General features: G+C 41.0%; 1 protein-coding gene across 1 annotated transcript in view; it reads left to right on the forward strand.

Annotated features, from left to right (window-relative positions):
* CNIH3 (cornichon family AMPA receptor auxiliary protein 3) overlaps nucleotides 1-26,535 on the forward strand; it is a 71,368-nt gene extending 44,833 nt beyond the window's left edge. Inside the window, exons 4-6 of the mRNA XM_087717849.1 lie at nucleotides 19,150-19,262; nucleotides 20,326-20,469; nucleotides 22,950-26,535. Of these exons, the coding sequence (XP_087573975.1) occupies nucleotides 19,150-19,262; nucleotides 20,326-20,469; nucleotides 22,950-22,977 (285 nt within the window). The 3' untranslated portion in view covers nucleotides 22,978-26,535. The remainder of the gene's footprint in view (nucleotides 1-19,149; nucleotides 19,263-20,325; nucleotides 20,470-22,949) is intronic.
* The last annotated feature ends 408 nt before the right edge of the window (nucleotides 26,536-26,943 follow it).

Consider the following 26,943-nt stretch of genomic DNA (forward strand, 5'->3'; position numbering starts at 1 on the left):
TTGAAAGATAAGTGGCTGTATAAATTTCCTAAATAAAATAAATAAATGTTCATTTCCATAGACTGTCACATGACTTGCACAATTCCAATCCTTGTATGTGTTGAAATATTACAGTATTTGAGTAACTTACTAAATTCATTTTTAAAGCTCAATATTCAAATATTTTACTGATACCTTACTGTTTCATTAATATTTAAAGCTCTGAGAGACTTGGGCTCAAATTACATAAATGATTACTACTTTCTATATATCCCTACCTGGAATACAAGACTATACTCTGAAGCTTCCCTTTTTTAATGATTCCTGAATGAAGCATAATAGCTAGCTGACAGCAAGAAGGCAGTATCAAAATAAATGAATGAATAAAAAAAACTGATATCAAACAGCTGAGTAGACTGGCAAGAGATAGAGGAAATACATTGATAATCAACAGAGTCATAATTTGAATGTTTACTACTAGAAGCTATTTGTACCCTCTGCCCTTGCAAAGAAAAAGTCCACCAATAAAAGCCTTAGCTTCTCAAATAATGTGATTGATTTTATGCACAAATAAAAAGGCTAAACAATCATTTGCAAGTATAATAGATTAGAAAAGTTAACATTGACTGGCTCATTAAACAAAGTATTAAAGGTATTTTCAGGGAAGTTAAATCCTGCCTCCAACATGGTATCTTCAGATGTGAAGGATTGTATTCCTTTCCTTCTCAGGCAAAATGGAGAAGAGACTGTGGACTTTACATTCTGTGCTAATAATATTTTCCCTCTCTTTAAGTTGATAGATAGATGTTCTGACCCCCTCCTCCGTCCAGTAAGGAATGCCGAGACAAGCTTAGCTGAAATGCCACAACTCTTTATTAACAGAAAACTCAAATCTTGGTGGCTGAAAGTCCAGACACAAAGAACAGATAAGAACCTTGGCAGCAACCCAGACTCCGACAGATACAGATAACAGCTTCTCCAGCATGAGAATTAAGTTGAATCCTGCAAACCAGACTCCTCCCAGAATATCTCCTTAAATACTATCTTGAGAGGAGCCTAATTACAACCACCTGGGTCCAATTATCTTTTGTATCTGTGTAGCTGTTCTCTATGTTGATCTGCCCGTTGTTGCCGAGCATCCAGGATCACCTCCCTTGTCTCCTCACCACTGCTCCAAGGCCTGACGTCAGGAGCACACTCCCTTTGGCTTTCACCACTGATCCATGTCTCAGGCGCCTCCTGGTGGCCAACCAGCCTCTTTGATCCCTGCTCGGAGTCGGAACCCTGTCCAGGGTCCTCCACATCTTCCAGAGCCAACTCATAAGGCCCCTCGCTGTCGGAGTAGGTTTGCAGCTCCAGTGGCTCCTGCTGGGCCACAACAGATAGATATCTTTTCTGCATTTCCTTTTCCCCCGAGAAATTTTTTATTTTTTTATTCTCTTACATATCATTTTAAGTGTACATTCACATAATTATTTTTCTTCTTTACATTTATCATTCATACATTTATTATTCCATTTTATAGTTTATAACATACATATACAGTTTGGTTTGCTTTGTTTACAATCCCTTCCTCCTGTTGTAATACCACCTTATTTTCCCTTTCTTTTCTCCTTCTCTACTTTCCTCCTTCCTCCTCTCCTTTCTCTTCCTTCTTCCCTTACCTTTCTCCTACTCCTACTCCTCCTCTTCCCCTACCTACCCACTCTCCTTCTCTTCCTCTCCCTTCCATCCTCCTCTCCTTACCTCTTTCTTCTTTCCCCCATCTTCCTTTCTTTCCCCCATCTTCCTTCCTACCCGGAGGAGGGCCTTCTCTGTGGCTGCTCCGACCCCGTGGAACGAACTCCCCGTGGAGATTTGTACCCTCACCACCCTCCAGGCCTTCCGCATAGCCCTTAAAACCTGGCTGTCCCGACAAGCCTGGGGCTAAAGACTTGCAGCCCCACTCCGAATGGTATGATTGTTGTGTTTTTAGCTGTGTATGATTTTTATGTTCTGTATTTTGTTTGTTTTTTCTCCCCTCCCTTGAATTGTGAGCCGCCCTGAGTCCGCTCAGGGAAAAGGGTGGCATACAAATAAAGTAATCTAATCTAATCTAATCTAATTTTCAAGTTTCAAGTTTATTAGAATTTGTATGCCGCCAACTCCCATAGGGACTCTGGGCGGCTCACAACAGACAAGAAACATTTAAAATTAAAAAATAGAAATAAAAAATAAAAATACAGTATTAAAATTCACATTACCCATTCCATCTAAGTGGGGCTGGATATCAATCAACAGCCCCAGGCCTGCCGGAACAGCCAGGTCTTGACGGCTTTACGGAAGGCCAGGAGAGTGGTAAGGGTCCGGATCTCTGCAGGTAGGTCGTTCCACAGGGCCGGCGCAGCAACAGAGAAGGCCCTCCCCCGGGGAATCGCCAGCCGGCATTGTCCGGTTGACAGCACCCGGAGGAGGCCCAACCTGTGCGATCTTGTTGATCATTGGGAGGTAAGTGGCAGGAGGCGGTCTCTCAGGTAGCCAGGTCCTAAACCATGAAGGGCTTTAAAAGTAACGACTAGCACCTTGAAGCACGTCCGGAGACCAATAGGAAGCCAGTGCAGCTCACAGAGGATAGGTGTAATATGGGTGTATCTAGATACACCCCATATCGCTCGCGCGGCTGCGTTCTGGACCAGCTGTAGTCTTCGAACACTTCAGGGGCAGCCCCATGTAGAGCGCGTTACAGTAATCCAGTCTTGAGGTGACGAGGGCATGAGTGACTATTCGAAGTGCCTCCCGGTCCAGGTAGGGCCGCAACTGGTGCACCAGGCGAACCTGGGCGAAAGCCCCCTGGTCACAGCCGACAGATGGTGCTCTAATGTCAGCTGTGGGTCTAGGAGGACACCCAAATTGCGGGCCCAGGCTAAGAGGTGGAATGTCTGGACTAACCTTGGGAGGCAGCATCAATAGCCACTCGGCCATTTTCTCCTCCTCTCTCTCTTTCTTTTCTATTATTATAGGTGTCTCTTTCAGGTCTCAATTTATGTTTCCTTGGGATGATATTTCAGCAAACCCAAATATAACTGGTATCATTTCTTGTTCCCTTATTTTCGCTAATCTATCCTAACTACATTCCCCTTTATATCTCTCCATTGTATATATATTTATATATTTAATATTTTCTTTTCTGTTTTCCCTCCCCCCCTTTTCCATTTAACAGTGCATTGCTTGGGTTCTATATCTTCTTCCTACTTTCTTTTCTAGCTTCCTTTCTCTAGCTAATCATAAAATCTTCCCCATGTCTTGAAGTACTCTGATTCTTCTTTATCCTTTATTTTCATTGTTAACCTATTCATCTCTGCACAATCTAATATCTTTTTTACTATCTCTTCATCTGTTGGTAACTTATTTAATTTCCAATTTTGGGCAAATACAATTCTTGCTGCTGTAATTACATGCATAATCAACTAGGTATCCTCTTTCTTGAATTTCTCTGGGATAATACCTAGTAAAAATATTTCTGGTCTAAATTCTATTTCTTGTTGTTAACATTTTCTTTAACTATACTCCTATCTTAGTCCAGTATTTTGTTGCTTCTGCACATGTCCACCACATATGATAGTAGGAACCTATATCTTGTTGACACTTCCAACATTTTGCTGATTTGTCATTAAACATCTTTGCTAATTTTTCTGGTGACATCTGCCATCTATAAAATATTTTGTATAAGTTTTCTTTGTAAGCTGTTGACATGGTTAATTTATAGTTCCTTTCCTATAGTTGTTGCACTTTTCTAACTTAATCATGTGGCCAAAATTCCTTTCCCAGGTTACCATTGTATCTTTAACCACTTCTTCTTCTAACCTTTTCTGCATTTCCTTGAAGAGTTTAAAGTGATGTTTGTCATAGTCTAAGGTGACCAGACGTCTCGCATCTGGCGGGACAGGCATGACTTTTCATCATTTTTCCCGCGTCCCGCCCGGTTCTCAAAAACCCCTGCTTTATTTTGGCGCTTGCTGGCTCCCCCGCCCATCATCAGCTGCCGCTAGCTCGCTTGTTCCGTTCCCCCATCTATTCTATCTACACTAAAAATCTAAGCCAGCCCAGGCTGCCGCTCACTGATTGGCCTGAACTCCAGCCAATCAGGGAGCTGGCTGGGATGGAAAACGTGGCGTGCTTAAAGTTTTCCATCCCAGCCAGCTCACTGATTGGCTGGAGTCCGCTTAGCACGCCGCATGAGTCCCCTGCCCATCCGTTGCCGCTCGCATGGGCGGGGTAGCGTAGTGAGTGAGCGGGTGGATGGGCGGGAAGCGAGCTCGCCTTTCCAGTTCCACTTCCGGACAAGCCGTGGGAAAGCCTCCGCGAAAAGAGCCACCTGGGGCCGCCTCTTCTTCTCCGAACTCAGAGTAAGTAACGGGCGAGGCGAGTGAGTGGGCGGATGGTGGTGGGATCACCGCCCGCTGCACTGCAGCTGACTCACCCTGGGCCGGGCGGGCTGGGAGGCTCTGGGCATCCGGGCGGGAAGAGCGCAGAGGAAGGCAGAGCGGCGCTCGACGCGACTCTGCTATTTCTGCTGGAGGAGCCCCTAGATAGGGAAGGTGGATGGCGGGGCGGAGCAAGGGAGCGCAAGCGGCGGATCCTGGGCTCATATGCAGATGGAGCTCTCCAGGCACAGGAGCGCTGGAAAAGTACTCCGCTCATACACCCACCAGGACGGAGCATGCTCGCTCGCTCGCTCACTCCAGCCCTGCCTGCCGGCACGACTTTGAAGTGCTGGCTTGCCGCTTGCCTTCCACGTCGGCCCGCGCAGAAGGCAATCCAGCCCTTTCAAAGTCATGCCGGCAGTTTAGAACTCGCCCACCATTCAGCGAAATATCTTTCGCTGAATGGCGGCCGAGGGGCAGGCTAAAGTGCCGGCATGAGTTTGAAGGGCTGGCTTGCCGCTTGCCTTCCATGTCGGCCCGTGCGGAAGGCAATCCAGCCCTTTCAAAGTCATGTCGGCAGTTTAGAACTCGCCCGCTATTCAGCGAAACATGACTTTGAAGTGCTGGCTTGCTTGCCGCGTTTCCCCGGAGCGCTCAGGCTCCTTCTCTGGGCAGAGTTGGGGCGCCCTAAAAAAAGAAAGAAAGGAGCCAAGCCGTTCCAAAGATGTGAAGGGAAGCAACGCAGCTAGGCGGAGGGAGGGGGGAGCTTGAGATGACCAGGCTATGCCCTCCATAGCCTGGCCATCCCAAGCAGAGCCCGCCTAGCTGCGTTGCCCACACCCGCGGGGATTCAAGGAATCCGGCCAGATACCTTGAATCCCCGTGCGTGTGGGCAACGCAGCTAGGCGGGGGCGGGACTCTGCTTGGGATGCCAGGTCATGCTGTTGAAGACACGCTGGACGCGGCAGGGCAGGGGCCCGCGGCCGGGAGCAGAGCCAGCCACTGCTGCAGGGATTGGGTGCCGCAGCAGCAGTAGTTCCCAGTTGGGACTGGGCACCCTTAACGTAGCAACCCTGCATTGCTCGTAATCTTGAGGCACCACGCGAAAGGGCCAAACACGGAGGAAAGGAAGGCGCGTCGGGCATCCAGATCGCAGCGAGGAGAAGGAGGAGGAAGGTATTTATTATACTTGTATTTATTATACTGTGGATTTGGTCTGCATCAACCTGCTGCCTCCCCTCACCAGGCAAATCGCGGTGAAAACTCTGGGTGAGTCTCCGCGGAGAGCTTGGCGGGCAGCTGGCTGGACTTCTAAGAGGTGGGGGGGAGGAGCGGCAGCTCCTTGAAACGGAAAAAGGCCTGCTTCCCCCTCCCCAATGAGACGCCTTCCACGATAATAGGAGAGGAGAGCCTGGAGACAGCAATCACAAGGCAGAAAGTAGCTAAGAGAACAGGGCGGGGGTTGGGAGAAGGCATGGGACCGGGCTCCCAGCAGTGGCTGCTCGGATTTGCCATTTGAGAGAGAGAGAGAGAGGGAGGGAGGAAGGGGGAGAACGCGAGTGTGTGTATCCCTCCTTCCTTCAGCCCAACACTCTAGCCCGGCTTGGCTCCCGCTTCGTCTCTCCTGCCTCTTCGCTTCTCTGTTCGATTGTTGAAAGTGGGAGCCAAACCGGGTCATTCCTTCCAAGAGGCAAGTTTCCCATTGAATGACTCGCTGTCCTAGACCCTCTGCAGTCCCTCTCGTCTGGCCAGAATGCCAGCAAGAGTGTTGGGCTGAAGGAAGGAGGGATACACACACTCACGTTCTCCCCCTCCCTCCCTCTCTCTCTCTCTCTCAAATGGCAAATCCGAGCAGCCGCTGCTGGGAGCCCGTCCCATGCCTTCTCCCAACCCCCGCCCCGTTCTCTTAGCTACTTTCTGCCTTGTGATTGCTGTCTCCAGGCTCTCCTCTCCTATTATCGTGGAAGGTGTCTCATTTGGGGGAGGGGGGGGGCAGGCCTTTCTCCATTCAACAGATCCAATATACAGAGTTTTATTTTTTATAAAATATTGTCACTGAGGATGACAGAAATTTCTTCATCATTGCTATTGGCCTCAAGTAGCAAATAATTAAACATGGTTTTTAGTGTACTTAGTTAGCCATCTGCTTTTTAACATTACATAGTATCAGTTTCAAGAATGCATGCATTCCTGAAAATTTGTAACAAACTTGTTGAAGGGCCTATGAAATATTTTCTAGTTTAATGTAGAATAAGTATTCTTAATAAAAGAAAAAGTCATTTTTATTTAATCAATTGCATTCCTTTTTATAATGACATTAATTAACTAAACTGGAAATAAATCTATGTTTTGCTAGAGTTTTAAAATTAAAAAACCTTACATTTTGTTGCTATTATTTTAATCAGAGTTTTGCCAAGTGAAATTATATAATGGTTCCTCATGTCTCTGTAATTTTCTAAATCTCATCCAGAAGTACCACAGAATTTGGCATTTTCAGCAGAATGATGCTGATGCTAATAAAACATCCTGATTTTTGGTGAAAGGATGGAAAGAGGAAGGAGGGAGGAAGAGAGATCTAAAGAGCAGAAAGACAGAAGGCAGATAGGCAAGAGGAAGGAAGGAAGGAGAAAGAATGGAAAGGAAGGAAGGCTAGAAGGAAGAAAGAGGGAGGGAGGGAGGGAGGGAAGGAAGGAAGGAAGGAAGGAAGGAAGGAAGGAAGGAAGGAAGGAAGGAAGGAAGGTGAAAGGAGGAAGGAAGGAAGGAAGGGGTATTTCCACTTGTAGGCCTGGGACTGAATGCAGGAGGAGTCTCTCCATTGTGAATTGTGAATTGTGAAAAGTTTATTTATAGGCCGCCCTTTTCCCTAAGGGGACTCAGGGCGGCTTACAACTTATGGGGAAAGGGAGTACAAACAATGACATATAAAAACAATACATAATTAAAAATAGAAACAACATTCATCATTCGGGTGGGGACGGATTACAGTCTTTAACCCCAGGCCTGACGGGATAGCCAGATCTTGAGGGATGTGCAGAAGGTCTGGAGGGTGGTGAGGGTACGAATCTCCACGGGGAGATCGTTCCAAAGGGTCGGAGCTACTACTGAAAAGGCTCTCCTCCGCGTGGTTGCCAGTCGGCACTGACTGGCAGATGGAACTCGGAGGAGGCCTAATCTGTGTGATCTAATAGGTCGCAAGGAGGTAATTGGCAGGAGGCGGTCTCTCAAGTACCCAGATCCACTACCATGGAGGGCTTTATGGGTGGTAAGTAGCACCTTGAAGCGCACCCGGAGATCAACAGGTAGCCAGCGCAGCTCGCGGAGGATAGGTGTTATGTGGGCGAACCGAGGTGCACCCACAATCGCTCGCGCGGCTGCATTCTGGACTAGCTGAAGTCGCCGGATGCTCTTCAAGGGCAGCCCCATGTAGAGCACGTTGCAGTATTCCAGCCTAGAGGTCACAAGGGCGCGAGTGACTGTTGTGAGAGCCTCCCAGTTCTGGTAGGGTCGCAACTGGCGCACCAGGCGAACCTGGGCAAATGCCCCCCTGGTCACAGCCGACAGATGGTGGTCGAAGGTCAGCTGTGGGTCCAGGAGGACTCCCACGTTGCGGACCCTGTCTGAGGGGTATAATATTTGGCCCCCCAGCCTGAGTGATGGAACACTAGCCAAATTATTGGGAGGGAAACACAACAGCCACTCGGTCTTCTCCGGGTTCAGTACAAGCTTGTTAGCCCTCATCCAGTCTCTAACAGCTTCAAGACCCCGGTTCATCACGTCCACCGCTTCATTGAGTTGGCACGGGGCGGACAGATACAACTGGGTATCGTCCGCGTATTGGTGGTATCTTATTCCGTGCCTCCGAATGATCTCGCCCAGCGGTTTCATGTAGATGTTAAATAATAGGTGATAGGATCCATAGGATCAGCTGCTCCTCTGATCATGGTCTATGAAAATGTTACTGCCTGCCTGATGCAAATTTAGACAGATGGTGCTTTGGGCTGCCCCTCAAATCCCCCCCTTACTCCTCCCCCTGTAGAATTCAGCCCCCTGAGTTTTGCCTTTGAGGGGCATGTGTGGTTATGGCGGATGGCAGAGTCAGCTGGAGGTTGAGAGGAGATTGGGGGCTTTTGTCCGCCTGTGGAGTTCTCCCCATGGACAGGATGGGATGTTGGCATGAAAGGGATCCGGGCACAATCTCACCTGTTCCAAGTAAAGTTGCCTTTTGCAATTAGCTACCAGTAATCCTCGACTTACGACCAGGATTGATCCCCCAATTGCTAAGGGAGACGTTTGTTAAATGATTTTTGCCTCATTTTGCGACCTTTTATTGCCACGTTAAGTGAATCATGGTGGTTGTTAAGTCAGGAACATGGCTGGTTAGTGAGCAAAGTTACAATGGCATTGAAAAAAGTGACTGATGACCATTTTTCACACTTAGCGACCATTTTCACACTTAGCGACTGTTGCAGCATCCTCATGGTCACGCAATCAAAATTTTGATGTTTGGCAACAGATTCGTATTTATGATGGTTTCAGTGTCCTGGGGTCATGTAATTGCTTTTTGTGACCTTTTGACAAAGTCAAATGGGGAAACCAGATTCGCTTATGTTACTAACTTATCAGCTGCAGTTATTCACTTAAGAACTGTGGCAAGAAAGGTGGTATAATGGGCTTAGTGACCAAAGTTACAATGGCATTGAAAAAAGTGACTGATGACCATTTTTCACACTTAGCAACCATTTTCACACTTAGCGACCGTTGCAGCATTCTCATGGTCACGTGATCAAAATTTTGATGTTTGCCAATAGTTACAATTTATATTTGTAAATTTTAGTTATGTTGAAATAAAAAAATATTACAATACTATTTTTGCGTTGTATGAAAATTTTTGTTGCTCCGTATAAAATTTTTAATCAAGCCCCCCCCCCCCCCCCCCCCAGTCAAAGGTGTCCCTCTTTACCAATCTGAAAATCTGGTCACCTTATCATAGCCTCCAGTTCTATAGACAGATGCTAAGAAGGAGCATCAGCTTACCTTTTCCTCTATCCTATTAATGCATTGCCAGCTGTGACCTGGGGAAAGTATGCTGAAAGTTTGCCTTTTGTTTTTCTGCCAAATAATTGGAAACTGGACTGAAAGCTGCCTTTCCTTTTCTAAGAATTTTGGAAATGAGTTAAGGTGCCAATGGCTACAAGCATTCTTGTTAAAAATAGAGATTTGCTAGAGTTACTCAGTGAGTGAAATGGGCAGTCTCCAGAGGTGGGATGCACTTACGTTCACAACAAGTTTGCTGGTTGTTAGTGCGTACGATTTATAGTCCTAATTAAGAGCAAAGACAACTATTCTTAATGATGAATAGATATTTTATTCATGAATGCATTCCATGGTCATATTATTTATTTTATATACTATACTGTATTACTATTGTTGTATATTATACCACTCATATGATCTAAGCTTAGGGTACATCCAGATGGAATTTTTTCATTAAAACATTGGATGAATGGATGACATTTCTGGATTGTAAATGAAATTTTTTAAATTTATTCTTGATTATGTCTCATGATAATTTTTCCATTAATGTTAGTTTGCATTATTTGTTCCTGCTGATACATAATATATAATTAGGAAATGAATGTACAACTCATATATCCATCTAGCTTATATCAGTTGCAGCTGATTAGGTTTCTGCTTAATTCAGCGATATTTTAAAATGCTTTTAATTGTGCATGTATGATTTTCCCTAATAAAGGGGAAATTGTTTTATAACAATTGTTCACAATATTAAACTGCTTAGTCCAAACAACCCAAAGCAGATCTGACAAGACTTTTCAGCACTTCTTAAGGAAGATATTGATCTAATTTGACATAGGTTTTCTGTGTGTTCAACCCAATTTGGATAGATTTTAAAGAAATTATTTGCATTAATGTTTAAAGGATCATGGGAATGGATCTCTCATGTAGAAAATAATAAGATAATAATAAGATCTTAGACATAAATGTCATTTTCAAAATTCTAAGCACTGCCTAGAATACAAGAAGTCTTTTTTGGTAATGGGGCATTGCTGAATTACCATTGCAGCGATTTACCCCATATTCAGAAGTAGTTAATGCTTTTGTGATTTGTCCATGCAGAATTTATTTGCAACAGCACAGTATGACAAATACTCCAGTAAAATTTGAGCCTATACAATTTTGAAAATATTGTCAATAATTTTGGGAAAATAATATTCTTAATGCTTATAGGCTATGAAATGTGCCTATTTTGTTGGTTATCCCAGATTTTTGCCAATAACAAATAGAGATGGATAGATTAGTATTTTATTCTATTATTTCTTGTAGATGTATTCTGTAGCATTTTAAGATCTATTACATAGGGAGGAAGCTGCCACCATATGTGCATCCCAGCTGGAAGCCTATTCCAGTTCATTGCACACGTCTGAAAATGCTTCTCCATCTTGTATCATCCTGTCCTTTTGCTTCCCCTTGTTTTCTCTAAACCATCCTGCTTGTGCTCTATAGCTTGCAATTAACACCACTTAATAGCTGTTAAATAGGGTAATTGGCTGTTATCCTTGCAGAGGTGTTCCTTCAGAGCTGATATCTCTCAGTGAACCCAGGCTAACAGCCCTTGAGCTGCTGGAGGAACTGAAAGTGAAATTAGCTTATTTCCTTGCTCTAAAAAACAAGGATTCCTTTCTGATCTGTAAAGTTGAGGGCTACGAAGGGGTGAAGTGATTCTTTCTTTTCCCTTCCTTTCCTTTAATGTAGAACAAATAACAGTAGAACATAGATCTCCCCAGAGCTTTCGAGCTCTTTTGAGATTTCTAAAAAGAGAGAGAGAGATAAAGAGTTAAATGTTGCTCCTCACAGCTTGTCCTTCTGTACTTTTACTATAAGTGAGTGGGGGGGGGGGAAGCGGAGGGAAGTACAGCATCCTCCATGTATGATCTGAAGGGAAGTTTTTGCTTTTTGTATTAAAAAAAATTGCATGTCAGGTAAACTTAATCACATATCAATCTTCAAAATAACTTTAACAAAAAGGTTTAATCTGCAAGGAAAACATAATATACCAGTATATTCTCCCCACCATCTATAGGCTGTTACTGTAAGCCCTTTAAGATAGGCAAGCTCAAGAAGAAGTTGTAGCAGAAATTCCAGAAATGCTCTTTATTTTTGTAGAATAGAATAAGAGAATTTTGAATGTTTGCTCGAGTGTTTCTCTCCCCATTTAATGCTAAACAGAGGTAGAGTTTTTTTTAAAAAAATTCTCATGTTCCTTTCTCATGACTGAATAAACTTTTTCTCTTAGTTTTCTTGCAGTTTTCAGTATTAAATAAAACCATAAGCCAGATCAAATCAAGTATAGGTGCCTATTATATGTATAAATGCTTAGAAACATTTTGCTTTCTAGGAAGATTAGTTCATCAAAACTGAAAAAAAGATGGGTGTCAGGTGCATCCCAAGTGTCAAAATATTACTATAACACATTAATACAAGGAAATCCAGATCTTTAATGGTGAGATGTCTATCTAGCTCAAACTAAACTACTCTGTAAATGTTATTAATAGTACTATGCTGACACCAGGGACGTGGTGGTTCACTGGCTAAGACACTGAGCTTGTCGATCAGAAAGGTCAGACGTTCGGCGGTTTGAATCCCTAGCGCCACATAATGGAGTAAGCTCCCATTACTTGTCCCAGCTTCTGCCAACCTAGCAGTTCGAAAGCACGTAAAAAATACAAGTACAAAAATTAGGGATCAACTTTGGTGGGAAGGAAACAGTGTTCCATGCACCTTCAGCATTTAGTCATGCCGGCCACATGACCACGGAGACGTCTTCAAACAGCGCTGTCTCTTCACTTTTGAAACAGAGATGAGCACCGCCACTAGAGTCAGGAATGACTAGCACATATGTGCGAGGGGAACCTTTACCTTATGCTGACACCATGATTAAAGCATTGTACTTTGTCTTTCTATTTTTCTTTTTGATGAGTGCATCTCCAGTATGTTCTGTTTTTACAGGTCATAAATCAATGAATAGTTTCATGAACTCAAAGCACTGGCAAAATTTATAACAATTGGACATTATTTTTCAGCACTGATTTATAGCATAACTCAGCAATAAAAATTAATTATGACCACACATTTATTAAAAAGTACTAATATAAGAGAATCATTATTAAATAAGTATTATTACATGAATAACTAATTTAAAAAATATTAAAGAATTAAATAATTATTATTCAAAAGTGTTTTAACATTTATCAGAACAAGCCACTCAACTTTCAAACAATTTAAGCAAATAATGTTTTTTTTTTGTTCCATTCAATTTTGTCCAATTCTCAGAGACTGCCTGAAGTTTTCTTGGCAAGGTTTTTCAGAATGATTTAGGGCTGAGAGAAAATGACTGGCCCAAGGTCACCCACTACCTTTTTGCTAAAAATGGGACTAGAACTCATTGACTTCCGGTTTCTAGCTTGATGCACTACATCTGATATAAACACTACACCGATTGTTTAGCAGTGGCTAAATGATTGCAAGACAGGAATGTCTTTTGGTATTGCTGGAAGAAAAACTCTGGAGTTTGTTCACAGCAGGGACACATCACAGAGGCTGAGAAGAAATGGATGCAGAAGCCAGCTGCCAGAAAGCAGAATTCTTTTAATGTAGGAAGGCAAAAAGTGACACAGCTCAAGCATTTCTGGCTTGCAAGCAGATTGGGGAGGAAACCCATCTTATACTTGATTTTCCTTTGAAGCTCCTACAGTTTGATGGGCTTTGATGTGTGCCTTTGGTTGAAGTGGTTGCCCTGGATCCTGTCTTCCTGCTTTAATGGGTTAATCCTGTCCCAGGACCGTTATCTTTCCTATCCCGGGGGTTAATCCTGTCAAGGGGCAGGAAAAATGGAGTTCTGGTGAGTTATTTTTAGTTTTGAGTATTTTCAAGATCTCCTTTGTTATTTCTAGTAATAGCTTTTGGCAGTCTGCCCAGAGTTGCAATTGTCTCCTGAGCGCTTCCCTCCAGGTCTTTACTCTGCTAAGGGAAAAGACTGTTTTTATTTTCTGCGCTGTTTCAAGGGTTCCTGGTACTGTCTTCTTTGGGGCGCACTTCCCACAGAATAATGCTTTTGATGAAAGCAATGTCCTTCTGGGTTTGGCTCCAAGTGGGGAAAAAGACACCGGAGACACGGAGGCTGCTTGGAACAGAACAGCCCTGAACAGAAAAGGTGATCACATGCTTCAAAGTTGGTGGAGAAAAAGAGAAGGGCTGAAAGAGGGGCTTGCTAGGCTTTTTATAACTTGTTTAGTCCTACCTCTCTGTTTCCTGTTCCTGTGTAAGAAATGTATTCTGATTGGTTGTCAGACTCCCATAGGGCCATGCAGGGGCAACTCTCTGGGCTGTGTTTTGAATCCAGGTTTAGTTGAGTTCTCAGATGCCATGTGGTCAGTTGAGTAAAGGACCAATATTATCATGCCTTTACTCCCATCCCCCCTGGGGCTGCAGTGGAGGAGTCTTTATTATGTAAAAGGGACTAGTTTGGCCTTTTTAATGGCCCATTAACAGTGGGGATGGGCAGGAAGCTACAGGCAGCTATTCTGTCTTTTAAAACATGTTTCTTTCTTTTCATATCCAGAGAAATATTCTGCCTTTTCAATATTTTCTAGGATATTTCATTTTTCTGGGAGAGGGCTGGATGATAACTTCCCACACTTTATTTAAAATGCAGTTCATAGAAGGCTTTCAGAAAATGGCAGAATAGAACTGTAATCAAAAAACATTTCAGTACTAAATACCTGATGTGATTATTACATGAAGCAGCAATTGGTCATTTGAGAGATTTCCCTATCTCCTTTCAACCATTAATTCCAGCATACTGAGTTGCAAAACTAGAAAATAAGATTTGAAAAATTAGGCTCATTTTAAGGATTTGCTAGGTAAATTATATAATTAGGCATGAAAAGAAATAAAATATTAAACCAAAAAACTCCAGAAACATTTTTTTAAAAAAATAAGGACCACCTTTGTATCAGTTTAAAAGGAAACTGTAGATTGAATTTTTGTAACTACAAATACCATATTGTAAAAATCCAGAGAATTATATGGTGACAGCAAAGAGTTGATGCTTTGTTTTTGCAGCCCAGCTATGGAAGTCTTAGGACTGCAAAGTGTAGCATTTCATATAAGTCAGTTACAGAGTACAGGACAAGATTAATGCTGGAGGATAATTTTATTAATGTTTTTGTGGAACAGTCCTGGAATTATACAGTCCATAGTCACTGTTCCCTCTAAGATGCGCGGCTGCGTGGCCGCGCATGTGGCAAGAAAACACCGCGCAGCCGTTTCTAACTGCCACGCAGTGATTTCTGTCATTTCTATCAGTCACCCCGTGTTCAGCAAAGCAAACGCGGGGAAGTCCTTTGCAGGTGGCTAGAACTGGCTGCCCGCAAAGGACCTCCCCAGACTTGTTTTGATGAGCACGGAGCGACTGACAGTAGTTTGCGCTGGCCAAAGCTCCCGTCAGCACCCCCGCCCATGGCAGTGGTGCCTCTCCCTCCACACAGGGCACCTGAGCTGGGCCCCGCATTATACCTCCCCCTTCTTCCGCTGCCGTGCTTTTGAGGAGCCATGAGGCCGCGGGAGTTAGTAGGAAGGCGGCGGAGAGGGCGGGAGCAGGAAAAAAAGGCCTCATGGCTTCTCAAAAACATGGTGGAGGCAGCGGCAGGGGTAATCCAGAGCCCTGCTGAGGTGCTCTGAGGGGAGGGGGAGGCACCGCCACCACTGCCATGGGTGGGGGCGCCTGCGGGAGCTTTGGCTGCTTCACCTCGGTTGCAGCGCTGGGCAGAAAATGTGTTGTTGATGTTGGAGGAGGAGGAGGCGGCGGCGGCAGCAGTTATTCTAGTGGCGGCGGGGACTCATTGGCATCTTCAGCAGCAGCCCTGCCCCCTGTGAAAAAAACCGAAGATGGAGCAGATCCACGCAGATGACCTCACCGCAACATGACTGGAGGAGGAATTCTGGGAGTCGAAGTCCACAAATCTTAAAGCTGTCAGGTTTGAAGACCCCTGGGGATTTTTTCCCTAAAGGGTTATGGGTGCAAGGATCTTGTAACTTGACAGCTTTAAGACTTGCATGCTTCACTGCCAGAGTTTCTGAGCCAACATGACTGGAGGAGGAATTCTGGGAGTTGAAGTACACAAGTCTTAAAGCTGTCAGGTTTGAAGACCCCTGGGGTTTTTTCCCCTAAAGGTTTATGGGTGCAAGGATCTTGTAACTTGACAGCTTTAAGACTTGCATGCTTCAATGCCAGAGTTTCTGAGCCAACATTTTGGTTGCTAAGCAGGAGTGTTGTTAAGTGATATTGATATTATATAACACTTTTAATTAAGTGGGTACCTTGAATAAACATAACTTTGAGTTTCAAATAATACTGATTTCGTTGTTGTCTTAGGTGACATCTGTGAAAAAAATTCAGGTGCTCAGGCATGAAAATATGCCGCTCAAACACTATACTTTTCTGCTCACACTGAAAAAAAATTAGAGGGAACATTGTCCATAGTTTATAACCTTTACCTCCAAGTTTACAGACTGAACCAGTAATGCTTTCACTACGTTTACCAAAGATTTATAAGGGACATGGCAAACTTTTGAATTTTTCAGGAAGTTTTCATTGTGGTTGAAAATATCAGAAAGAAAAGGCAAGAAATAAAAATGAAGCTGGTATAGATTTGCAACAAATTGCAATCTAAGATGGATCATCTCTGAAACTATGGGAATTGTACTCAATGTGACACATTGGTAAGATTATTAGACTCTAACCAAAGAGGGCCTAGTTTGTGGCTGTTCAGCTGTGTATGTTTTTGGCTTTGCATAATGTGTGTTCACAGCCATTATCTCTCCCTGATTGTTGGAAGGATAAAATTAGAAAGTGTTTAGGATGCAGCTTTGAGAATTAGGATGGGGGGGGGAGTAAAATATAAATGTAATAAGTTAAATAATCTGGTATATCTAAAAATCACCAGGCTGAATTGAAGATCTCTTGAATCAGCTGTGAAGACTGACTCTTGATGGAGGAAAAATGAGACTGCCAAATCATTCTTATGCCAGCAAATGCAAACAAAATCACCTCTTGCTGGTTTCCCCAAGTGGGCTTCAGTAGTGGCCTTTATATGTCTTTATAACAATTAGTGCTTGGATTTGCTTGCTTTTCTGTTAACTCCATATCATCTCTCCCTCTTTGTCATCTTTGTATGACCTGTAGAAAATATTAGGCGTCTGATAAATGAATCATATAAAAGAAAGAACTCCAGGAACTTTTCATAAATTTTTCAGTAGACTTCTTAAGCTTGATATGGAAATCCACTTGACTTAAGGCCAAAAATATTTTTGCTATCATAGGTCATGTGTCTGTGCAATGCGTATATATTTTTCCTACTTGCTATTTGTTTACAAGGATCTGTTTAATATATAGATATGTCATAAAATTTTACATTTAAGCCAGAGCTGAGACCTCAGATTTTGGTAGGTCCCCTGAAATTAAAAAGAGTTTTTAAAAAATCTTCCATTTGTGTCTGATTCACAGAACATACTGCTGGCATGCCACCTGTTGAGAGATTGCAAAGCTGGCTACATGCTGTGCTGCCAGGTGGGCCAAGTGAAGTCACACACTGTTTATGCAGGCATCACTACTAGGTTGTGTTTGACAGATGACCCAATTTTCTTCACAGTAAACACTTCTGTCCCAAACATAAACAAATGCTGCAGATACAGCAAGCTATAGAAGCATATTTCAAATGAACAAGATATGGGATTAGGCTGGACCTACTGGCAGTGTCTAGGAGGTACAAAATCAGTTGCTGAGAGAGAAGAAAGGACTTTAGAGATGGGATAAGTTAGGAGGCAAAATTGAGATTCAGAGTCAGAATCAGAGAACAACTGACTCTCTCCAAACAAACCAGGCTAAGGACATCTTCGGGAAATGGCACTTTTCCCAAACAGCAACCTCAAATTGTTGGTTCCCAAAGGCATTCCTTGCTCTATCTTTCTTAATGGAAAAATTGAGGGGTGAAGAAGTGGTGGGGATTTCTGTCTCAAAAGCCACCTTGCAGCTTCAACAGAATACTTTCTCTGCTGCGGTTGGACAGTTGGCTGAGCAGCAAAAAGAGAGGTATGAGAGTAGGGAGTCACAGGAGACCCTTAGCTCCCTATTACTGGATACAGTGAAGCAAAGGCTGAACAGTGATGCTTATATTTGAGTTCTTGTTCTGAATAGGAAGTGGCTCAGTGGTCTAAATAGCTCCTTTTAACTTGGTGATGCTATGGCTTTCTAGCACTATACAGTACAGTTTATCATGCTTGCAACCAATTTTCTCTTCACTGTTGCTCATCTGTTGCCAAAAATTAAGCTATTCAAACTTTTTCAGGTTTTAATACTAACTTTTCATCTCATATCAGTTCTGGATATAGGCCAGATATATAGAATAGAATAGAATAGAATAGAATAGAATAGAATAGAATAGAATCATTGGAATCTACCAGTGCAGATATCAACTTTATGAGTTCTGGCTCTCATTTTTAAAAGCTCAAAAAGGATTCATTTTAACTAAAAAACACCAGTTAGTATTGATCATCCTCCAGATAATCATGTCATTTTTTAATCACAAATTGTAAGTTTCTTACTTATATTTCCATATAAAACAGAGGCAAAAATTAAGCATTTTAAATGTTTTTCTAAATGTTTTTCTAAATAGTGAAAAAAATCCCTGGGTTATGTACAGGTAGTCCTGAAATACAGGTAACCTTAATACAGGCTTAAATACAGATAGTTACAATGGCAATTGGGACCAAAATTTCCATCACTAATTAACGTGGCAATTATGTACAACTATATCACTTTGCAATGCCAGTCACTGCAGTCTCAATTTCTGTCATTAACTGAATTGCAGTGGTTGTTAGGTGAAGGCCTCTTTGCAATTCCTGCCAGTTTTTCACAACTAAAATTATTGGGGAAGCCAGCAGAAAGTAACAAGACATAAGTGGCTCGCAATCAGGCTAGCATTCAAGTAAATGACTACTGCTGGGTGGGGGAGAGCATGTGGGGTGCAGAGGTGGTGAAGGGTGAGCGCAGCTAGAGTGACTGTTGCCTGGCGGGGGAAGGAGTAACATGAAGTGGGGAAGGCATGGCAAAATTCAGGGAGAATGTGTGAGAGTGTGAGGAAGGCACAGCGAGGCTCAGGAAGGGTGTATGTGGGTGCACGAATGGTGGGTTTGGGGAGGGTATGTAGGTGTGTGCAAGTAGCTGGTGTAAGCACAAAGAAGCTTGGGTGTGTGGATGGGGAGACTTTCCCCAGTGTCTTGCATCTTTTCCTGGCAACTTCTCATTGAGTTTAGAGAAAGCTGGCATGGAAGATTGCGAATGGCAATTATGTGATTACGAGATGCTGCAACCAGTCATAAGTGTGAGCCAATTGCCAATGTAAGTACCAGGATGGCTGGTTGTAACCATCATTCATTCAGCGCTGTCATAACTTTGGATGATTGCTGAACGAATGGTCAGAAGTTGAGGATGACCTATAGAAAGCAGGATAAATGTGGCCTGCATTCAGGATTTATGTTGCTTATGTCACAATATTATACAATAACTCTTCAATCATAAAGACACACTGTTGTAATAGACTAAAGATTTGCAATTATGATTGATCTTCTGGAATTTTTATGTAATTTATCTTTAACCTTATAATCCTGTCTTTGTTTCCTTTCTCTTTAGTTAGTGTTGCCAGAATATTCCATCCATAGCCTTTTCTGCATAATGTTTATGTGTGCTCAAGAATGGTTAACTATGGGCTTGAATATTCCCCTGCTTTTCTATCATTTTTGGAGGTAAATCTAACTCTATTTTGATTCATTTGTGTTCAAAAATTTGTCACTTCTAGCTCCCTGGCAGAAGTTCTTGTGTTGTGAGTAGCTGCCAGACAGGCAGAAATGTAATAAATAAATATCCTTCCTTACATGGAGATGATGATGTGAAGAGAAAATTGTATCTGCGGTGAAGTGTAAGATTGTATGTGTTAATTTTTCCACATGACATGGGGATATCAAGGTACATCCATCATGTAAAGCATTGTCTTCTGATGTAATGAATGTTGCATAGAATAGGGCAAAGTCTCATGACTTGGTGATAAAGTCCATGTTATACTTATATGTTAAAGAGACCAGGAGTGGCTAAAATATACTGTCTGGCTCTCCTACAGCATAAACTGTAATGGACCAGAAAGATAATTTGTTTAACATTTCATAAAACAAAAGAGTCATTTTGTTTTTGTTAAGATACTGGACTAGGTATGGAGAAAATTAGTTCTACTCTTGCCTTAGAAATGGAAGCTAGCTAGGTGACGTTGAGGTAATCTTTCTCAGCTGTAGGAATGATGCAATGGCAAACTGCTTTCAAAAATGTTTCCAATAAAACTGCATGGACTTTTTATATCATTGTCAGGAATCAAAATTGAGTCATAAGTAAAATAATTATAAGGAAACTCCATAATTTTACTGTAGTTCTCCTTCATCCGTGTATGAAGAGAAAGAAAAAGGCACTCTACAACATGCAAGAGACCTTATTCTTATCCCTCATTGTGCCTCACAGCTTTCCCATAAGGAGTTAATTTTCTATAGCATAGAGCCTGCTCTTGTGGTGTAGGCTCTTCTTTGGACTTAGAAAGTTGTGAGAAGAGAGTTTTCTCAATTTTGTAAAGAGCTTTGCACAAATAGGAAAAAAATATTGCCTGTACTTTAGCCTAATTGTATAGAGGTCTATGACGTTGTGACAAGAATGAATTAACAAAAGGACAATGAAGCACTTTGGGAACAGAACACATGATTAAAGACCTTCTTGTGGCTTGATATAATTTTAGTGAGAATCTTGAAGATTTCTTGTGTTCTCTTTTAGGTATTTCCATTGTCCAGCAGACAGCACAGAGCTAGCCTACGATCCACCTGCAGTTATGAATGCAGATACCTTGCGTTATTGTCAAAGGGAAGCCTGGTGTAAACTAGCTTTCTATCTCCTCTCATTCTTCTACTATTTGTACTGGTAAGCATGGCCTCATTTCTTCTAAAAGGCAATTGCTAACATTTAGAAATCTTTCTTTCCTCTCAATGTGCTGCATGGATGTGCTGCCATCCAACCTGTTGAATATATTTATATTATATATTCAGGTCTTTTTGCCATAAACAAAAGTAATTCTTAATTTACAAATATGATACTTGGGGGGAAAAGCCACTAGTTTTATGGATGATTTTTTAACAGCAGAATTTGGGAATGCTGTTTTTATATTAACTTTATAATGTTGTACGTCAGAGTGATAATTTTATTTTTCTAGTTACAGATATGAGAGCTGCCTAGTACCAGGCCTCAATATTTGTTCACAAACAATTTAGTGAATGTCTGTATGTGAAGCAGCAGACTGCTCCAAATGAAGCACCTTTCTTACCTCCTCAGCCAATAACACAGTTTCTGTAAAATGCACTATAAAAACTAGCCTTGTATATTTCAAAGAAGGCACTTTTACTACTAAGGCTATCCATTATTGCTGCTCTATTTAAGTTTTTTGCAATCTCATTGTAAGAGCATTATTTGGTATATATGCCAATATTAATTATATAATGCTTTATATTTACATATGGGCTGTTTTTAGAGAGCATGATTCCAGATTGTGGATAAAACAACACAACTTATGGGAATCATATAATAAATACTGTGTATACATTAAGTGATTCATTAATTTACCTATGCAAATTGTTTATTAGCAGTAATAAATGGAGAAAGAACAAAATGAATTACATTACTGTCTGTCCTGCATTTGGGAGGGCATTTGACATAAACTAGCTTTGCCATAAACTATAAACTAGAACCATTCACTCAGTCATAGCTTCTTATTGTTCAGATCTGATAGCATACAATCATACTAACCAAACTAGGGGTCACCATTCACAGAAATTTCCTCCAATTATTCTTCATATCTCATGAACAATAGAAGAGAATAAATGTAGCTCAGGGTTAAACTGTGATGTGTTTGATATTCTCTGAGCTTAGTTGTTTGCTTGCCAGATGTTTTATTACCTGACTAGATAACATCATCATTGCTAATGAGGATGGGGTTTACTCCCTCTTTATATGCAATAGCTTGCTTTAGTAGTATTGGCTTTCTTCTTGGTATTCTTTGATTAGGGCACTGTTCTTGTCTTGAATATTTGTCTGGTATTAATCGCTGTTTATCTGGATATTGGTTGCTGGGGAGGATGTGTTCTGATATTTTTGTTTCCTTATATAAACCACATTTACACAACATTCAAAAAAGGCAATTAAAAAAGCTACACGTGTTACAGTCAGAAACAGTTTTTGCTTATCCTTTTCTTTTGAAATCTAGATCACTTATCTCTCATGTTCTAGATCAGTGTTTTTCAACCTTTTTTGTGCAAAGACACATTTTTCATGAAAAAAATCACGAGGCACACCACCATTAGAAATTGTTAAAAAAATTTAACTCTGTGCATCTCCAGTGAAAGTAAATCCAAATGAAATATATATTACCAAGTTGACAGCGCGCATTCTCCTCGCTGCTCCGGTCCTCCGCGATTGTTGCTATGGGCGCACGCATGGGACGTCAGTGACGTCCCTGCTTGCGCTACCTCCCGGCGGTCCCCGCATTTTTAAAGTAAACGCGGGGCCGCAGGGACTTAATAGAGGCATCCCTGTGTCCCAAAAGCAACTTTCGGGACACAGAGATGTCCCGAGGCAAAAATACCCGGCGGGTGTTTTTCCCACGGCACACCTTACACTATGTCACGGCACACTAGTGTGCCACGGCACAGTGGTTGAAAAACACTGTTCTAGATAAGTGTATATTATACATACAAAAATCTTGCTAAAATTAAGGGAATATGGACAATTTCACAATGGGATATGATCTTATGATTTTATGCATGCAGCCCTGAGCTCCATGGAAGAAGTAAATGCAAAATTAGATGCCATCTACAATATAACAACAAAGCATCATATTTATAAATAGTCCTATCTCATTTAACACTACTGCTGTAACATTGAGTGAATTTCATTTTGAATTGTTGTACAAAGCAGTGTTTTATAATTAAGGGCATTTTTAATGGACTCCACAGTATAATTATATTTCAAAAAATTACATTGCAGCTCTCTAAAAAAAAACCCCTCTAATTATTGTTCCTTCTATCCCAGAGGAAAAAAGAGAATCAAATAAAGAAGCAATATTTAAATATAAATTCCAAATTCTCAGATAAAAATTCCAGAGATAATCTGATGCATAAGGAATGCAGTGACAGTGTCAGATTTGTGAAGAAAATGGACATTGTAAAGAAAAATATATTTTTTTGTTAGCAGTGTTGAGTCCTTTGCAATTTAAATATAGCCTGTAGAGATACAATGGTAGCATACTCCCCAAGTAAAGAACTTCATAGTATAAAAATTTATAAAAATATAAAGGATATGCATCTTTAAAGGAATCTTTTCATATTCTTCTTTTTTCTGTTTATGTTCAGCATGATCTACGCTTTAGTGACTTCCTAAATTCAAAGATTATGTAAAAGACTGAAAACAAAGGTGACCGTATAAAGATCCACCCTACAATGATGCCTAATACTAAAACACAGCAAAGAAATCGAAATTTTAAATCCAGGAACCATACAGGATATAAAAGAGAGACAGAGAAAGCCCTATAAGAATAACAGCTGACAGCACAAGTGGAAAAAATATCAAGTGATGGATGGCTGGGCAAGCTCATTTTCTTCTTTCCTCCCTTTGTTTTAAAACTTGCATTTTTTATATCCCTGGATAAAACAAACTAGATATTTATAATATGTGAACTGGACAGTTTCAACAGCATGTGATGGAGTATGACTTTTATTATATTAATTTGTCTTCAGAGTGCGAGTTCTGCCACAGACAAGATTGTTTCTGTAGCGTTTTTTCGCAGAGGGACTTGAAAGCAAGGCAACTATCCTCTGGACCTGTGGTCAAGTAAATGCAGATAATAGATGTGCAATATTCTGCATTCAAGCATATGCTGAAGAAAAGTTGGGAACCATTTGGCTTTTTATGATTTTGGTGACTGAATAAAACATATCTTGGAAGAACACGTTCAAACTACACTCAGTTATTCTTCATGGTTGATGCTAATGTTCCAACTATGTTGAATAAGGATAGGTAGTGCGGTAAAATAATATTATGTTATGTATATATAATAATACAGTTATGTCAAGCATTCTATAATATTGCATTCCTCTTACTGGAGGAAAAACATGTCCTAGTAATGTAATAAATACCTCAACAATGTTCTACCCCCTGCAGTACATATTAAAAGGTCCAATTTACTTTTGTCTGGAACTCTGTCATATCAAAGTAATTATTTCAGTTGAATTAAAATCAATAGCCTTCCTTCCTTCCTTCTACATGGTAGATGTTGTAGAATAAAATGCTGGTTGTTTTTCATTTTGTGTAGTGTGTTCAAATTTTGTTTTGAGATACTGTCTCACAAAGACAGTAAAGATCTGTGCTGACATATTTAATGCTACATTCCCAAACATATTGATTGGGGATAAAACCAATGAAATTTTCTTCTGAATTCGTACAACTAAGATTGCTCCCTATACAAAGAACTGCCATAGATTATGAGTTTTGAAGAGAGAAAAGGTAAATAGTATAGTAGCCTAAAATCTCAGCAGGTGCGGCACATTTTCATTAATTGATATTTTATGTTGAACAGTGTGGAACAGTTTAATAGATTAATAGAAGGGACCTTGCAAGTCATCTAGTCCAACCTCCTGCCCAAGCCGGAGACCCTACATCTGCCTCTACCTAGGATCAAACTCACAACCTCCTGATTGTGAACTTATTTCTTCAGCTCCTCTTTTTTCCCAACAATGTGCCAACTGAAAACTGAAAACACAGAGTACAAATGACTTCCTGGAAAGAAGGAGAAACTGGTAGTGCAACATGTATGTTTTTAAAAAAATATATTTTATGTTATTTTATTTTATTATTTTATTTTATTTTATTGTATTGTCTGTGTACCTGCCAATTGTATGTAACATAACCACAAGCAGCTCACAAACAGTAGTAACTACAATAAAAAAACAAAAACTAAAATACAAGTTTGCTGAAGTACAAACAAATGTAGAAAGATATTATGGAAAGAAATATAAGATAACATATATTCGTGTGTAAAACACAATACCATTATATGATATTATATACCATTATTGTTTGTACAAACCACAATACCATTAAAAAGTAGCTCAATTTGAACAAACTGAATCTTGACTGCACAGTCAAATGGATAATCCTTTATGTCTTGAAAGGATCAGTTTAAAGGTGGAAAGTGAACTCATTTATTCAGTTCACAATTTTACACTTGAGCTTTCAGTGTCTAATTGTGTATTTTAAGTTGTTTACTACACCTAAGCCTAATAGACCTTGATAAAACAACACATTCTAAATTCTTAGTAAGCATGTATGTTTTATGTTCTCAAAGTCATCTGTGAAAAGGCATAAAACATACTAACACAGAAATTAGCTCTATTATATTCATTGGTTCATATTCCCAGATCTATGAGTATAGGATTGTTGTGTAAAATGATATCACTGTGTAAATTTACTTGAGAACAAATACTATTGACTTCAGCAGGAATATTTCTCTCATCACTTACTAGAAATAGGGTCATTTTGTCAACAGATTTTCTGACAATGCCACCCAATAGTCATTCTACATTCAGCCTACAAACGTATTCTTGGAACTGTCCATTTACTGCATTTTTTTGTCATATTTTTTGGACTTCATTATTTATACCTGTGTTACCAAAAATAAGACTGTGTCTTATTTTCTTTTGGGTCCCCAAATAAGCACTATGGCTTATTTTTGGGGTGGGGGTGTCTTATTTTTTTCCCCATGTGCAGGAGGCCCATTTCTTCTGCTTGCTCGGGGTGGGGCAGGAGACCACACGGTATGTTACTGCCACTGCTGTGAGGTGGGATGAAGCTGCCCCATGTGCCCCACACTGGCTTACCTCAAGGCCCCCACAGCTGGGCCATCCATACCCTGACCCCTGCCTCACCTTGTGGCCATGGCACCAGCACGCAGCTTGGACTCCTGCTTCATTATGGCCATGAGCAAGCAAAAGAAGTGGGCTGGCGACCATGTGGGCTCCTATTGCACATGGCTGCCAGTGCTGCCACTGCAAGACAGGTGTTGGGGGCATGGATGGCCTGGCTGTGTGGCCCCTGAGGTAAGCTGGTGCAGGGCAGCTCCACCACTACCCCATCTCTCCTCATGGCCGTGGTACGAAGAGCAACCAAATAGAATGGTTGGGTGGCTGGCTGTGCAGGCTCTTAAATAGGGCTTATTTGGGGGGAGTAGGGCTTATATTAGACACACACATAAAAGGTTGCTAGGTCTTATTTTCAGAATAGGTCTTATTTTTGCGGAAACAGGGTATCTAGCCTGCATTTTTTTCTGATGAAAAATTCTAGAGACTGAATAGCTTGCTCATCATTTTGTATTATCTTCCTTGTATGCTATAAAAGTATTACTCAACTATGGATTTGGAATATTTATATAATATGCTATAAATTAATTTTTATAGAACTGAATAATATTAAACTTCATGCTTTCAGTGCTTATCTTCAGTGAGGTACATAAGGTTAATGGGTGTTTGGTAAAGTAAATTAAAACACTAAATATTTTTAGCAGATCATAACAATGACAATATTGTTATATTGTCAAATGCTTATTAATAACTGCTGAAATTCAAAGTTGGAATCTGTGTAACTCTATGATTTATTAAAATAAATCTTTGCATTTTTGTAAGGTTTGAGCTATCTGTAATAATTTTGTTAAATGCAGTTGGAATCATTTGTGTTTTGTTTAAAAGTAAAGTACTCAATTAAAAGGTGTCTTACTGTATTGTGTTGTGCAAACTTCAGCCTAGATGGACTTGGGTGCCCAAATAGTCCAATATGTTAATCATATTTGAAATACTGTCTTCCTTTATATTGGTCTTGTTTTAAGAATGGGGAGAAATAGTGATGAATGGACACAAACAAGCTGAGATCCAAGTATGATTGTCCCATTAAGGCATCTTCTGCTTCCTATCTTTGCCCTTAAATAGAAGTGAGAGAAAGCTGTTTTGTATCTGCATTTCTTTGCATATGAATGCTTATGACCTTATGACCAGATCTATCATGTGTTTGTGTTGAATAAACTTTGAAGGATCTTCTATTGATAATTGGATACAATTAATGAACAACTAATGCATATAACCATATGGTTTTCCATCAGTTGCGATATACCTCTTTGTTCACAAGATTGGAAGCAACCCCAGAACATAGAATAATAAGTTGGAAGGTACCTTGGAGGTCTTCTAGTCCAACCCTCTGCTCAAGCAGGAGTCCCTATACCATTTCAGACAAATGGCTGTCTCTTTCTGAAAGCCTTAAGTAATGGAGCACCCACATCTACATTGATCTACAACCATCTAC

The sequence above is a fragment of the Thamnophis sirtalis genome, unplaced genomic scaffold (genome assembly GCF_051295495.1).
Source record: "Thamnophis sirtalis isolate CommonGarterSnake01/CBP01778 unplaced genomic scaffold, rThaSir2_p1.2 scaffold_6, whole genome shotgun sequence".
Classification (NCBI taxonomy): Eukaryota; Metazoa; Chordata; class Lepidosauria; order Squamata; family Natricidae; genus Thamnophis; species Thamnophis sirtalis.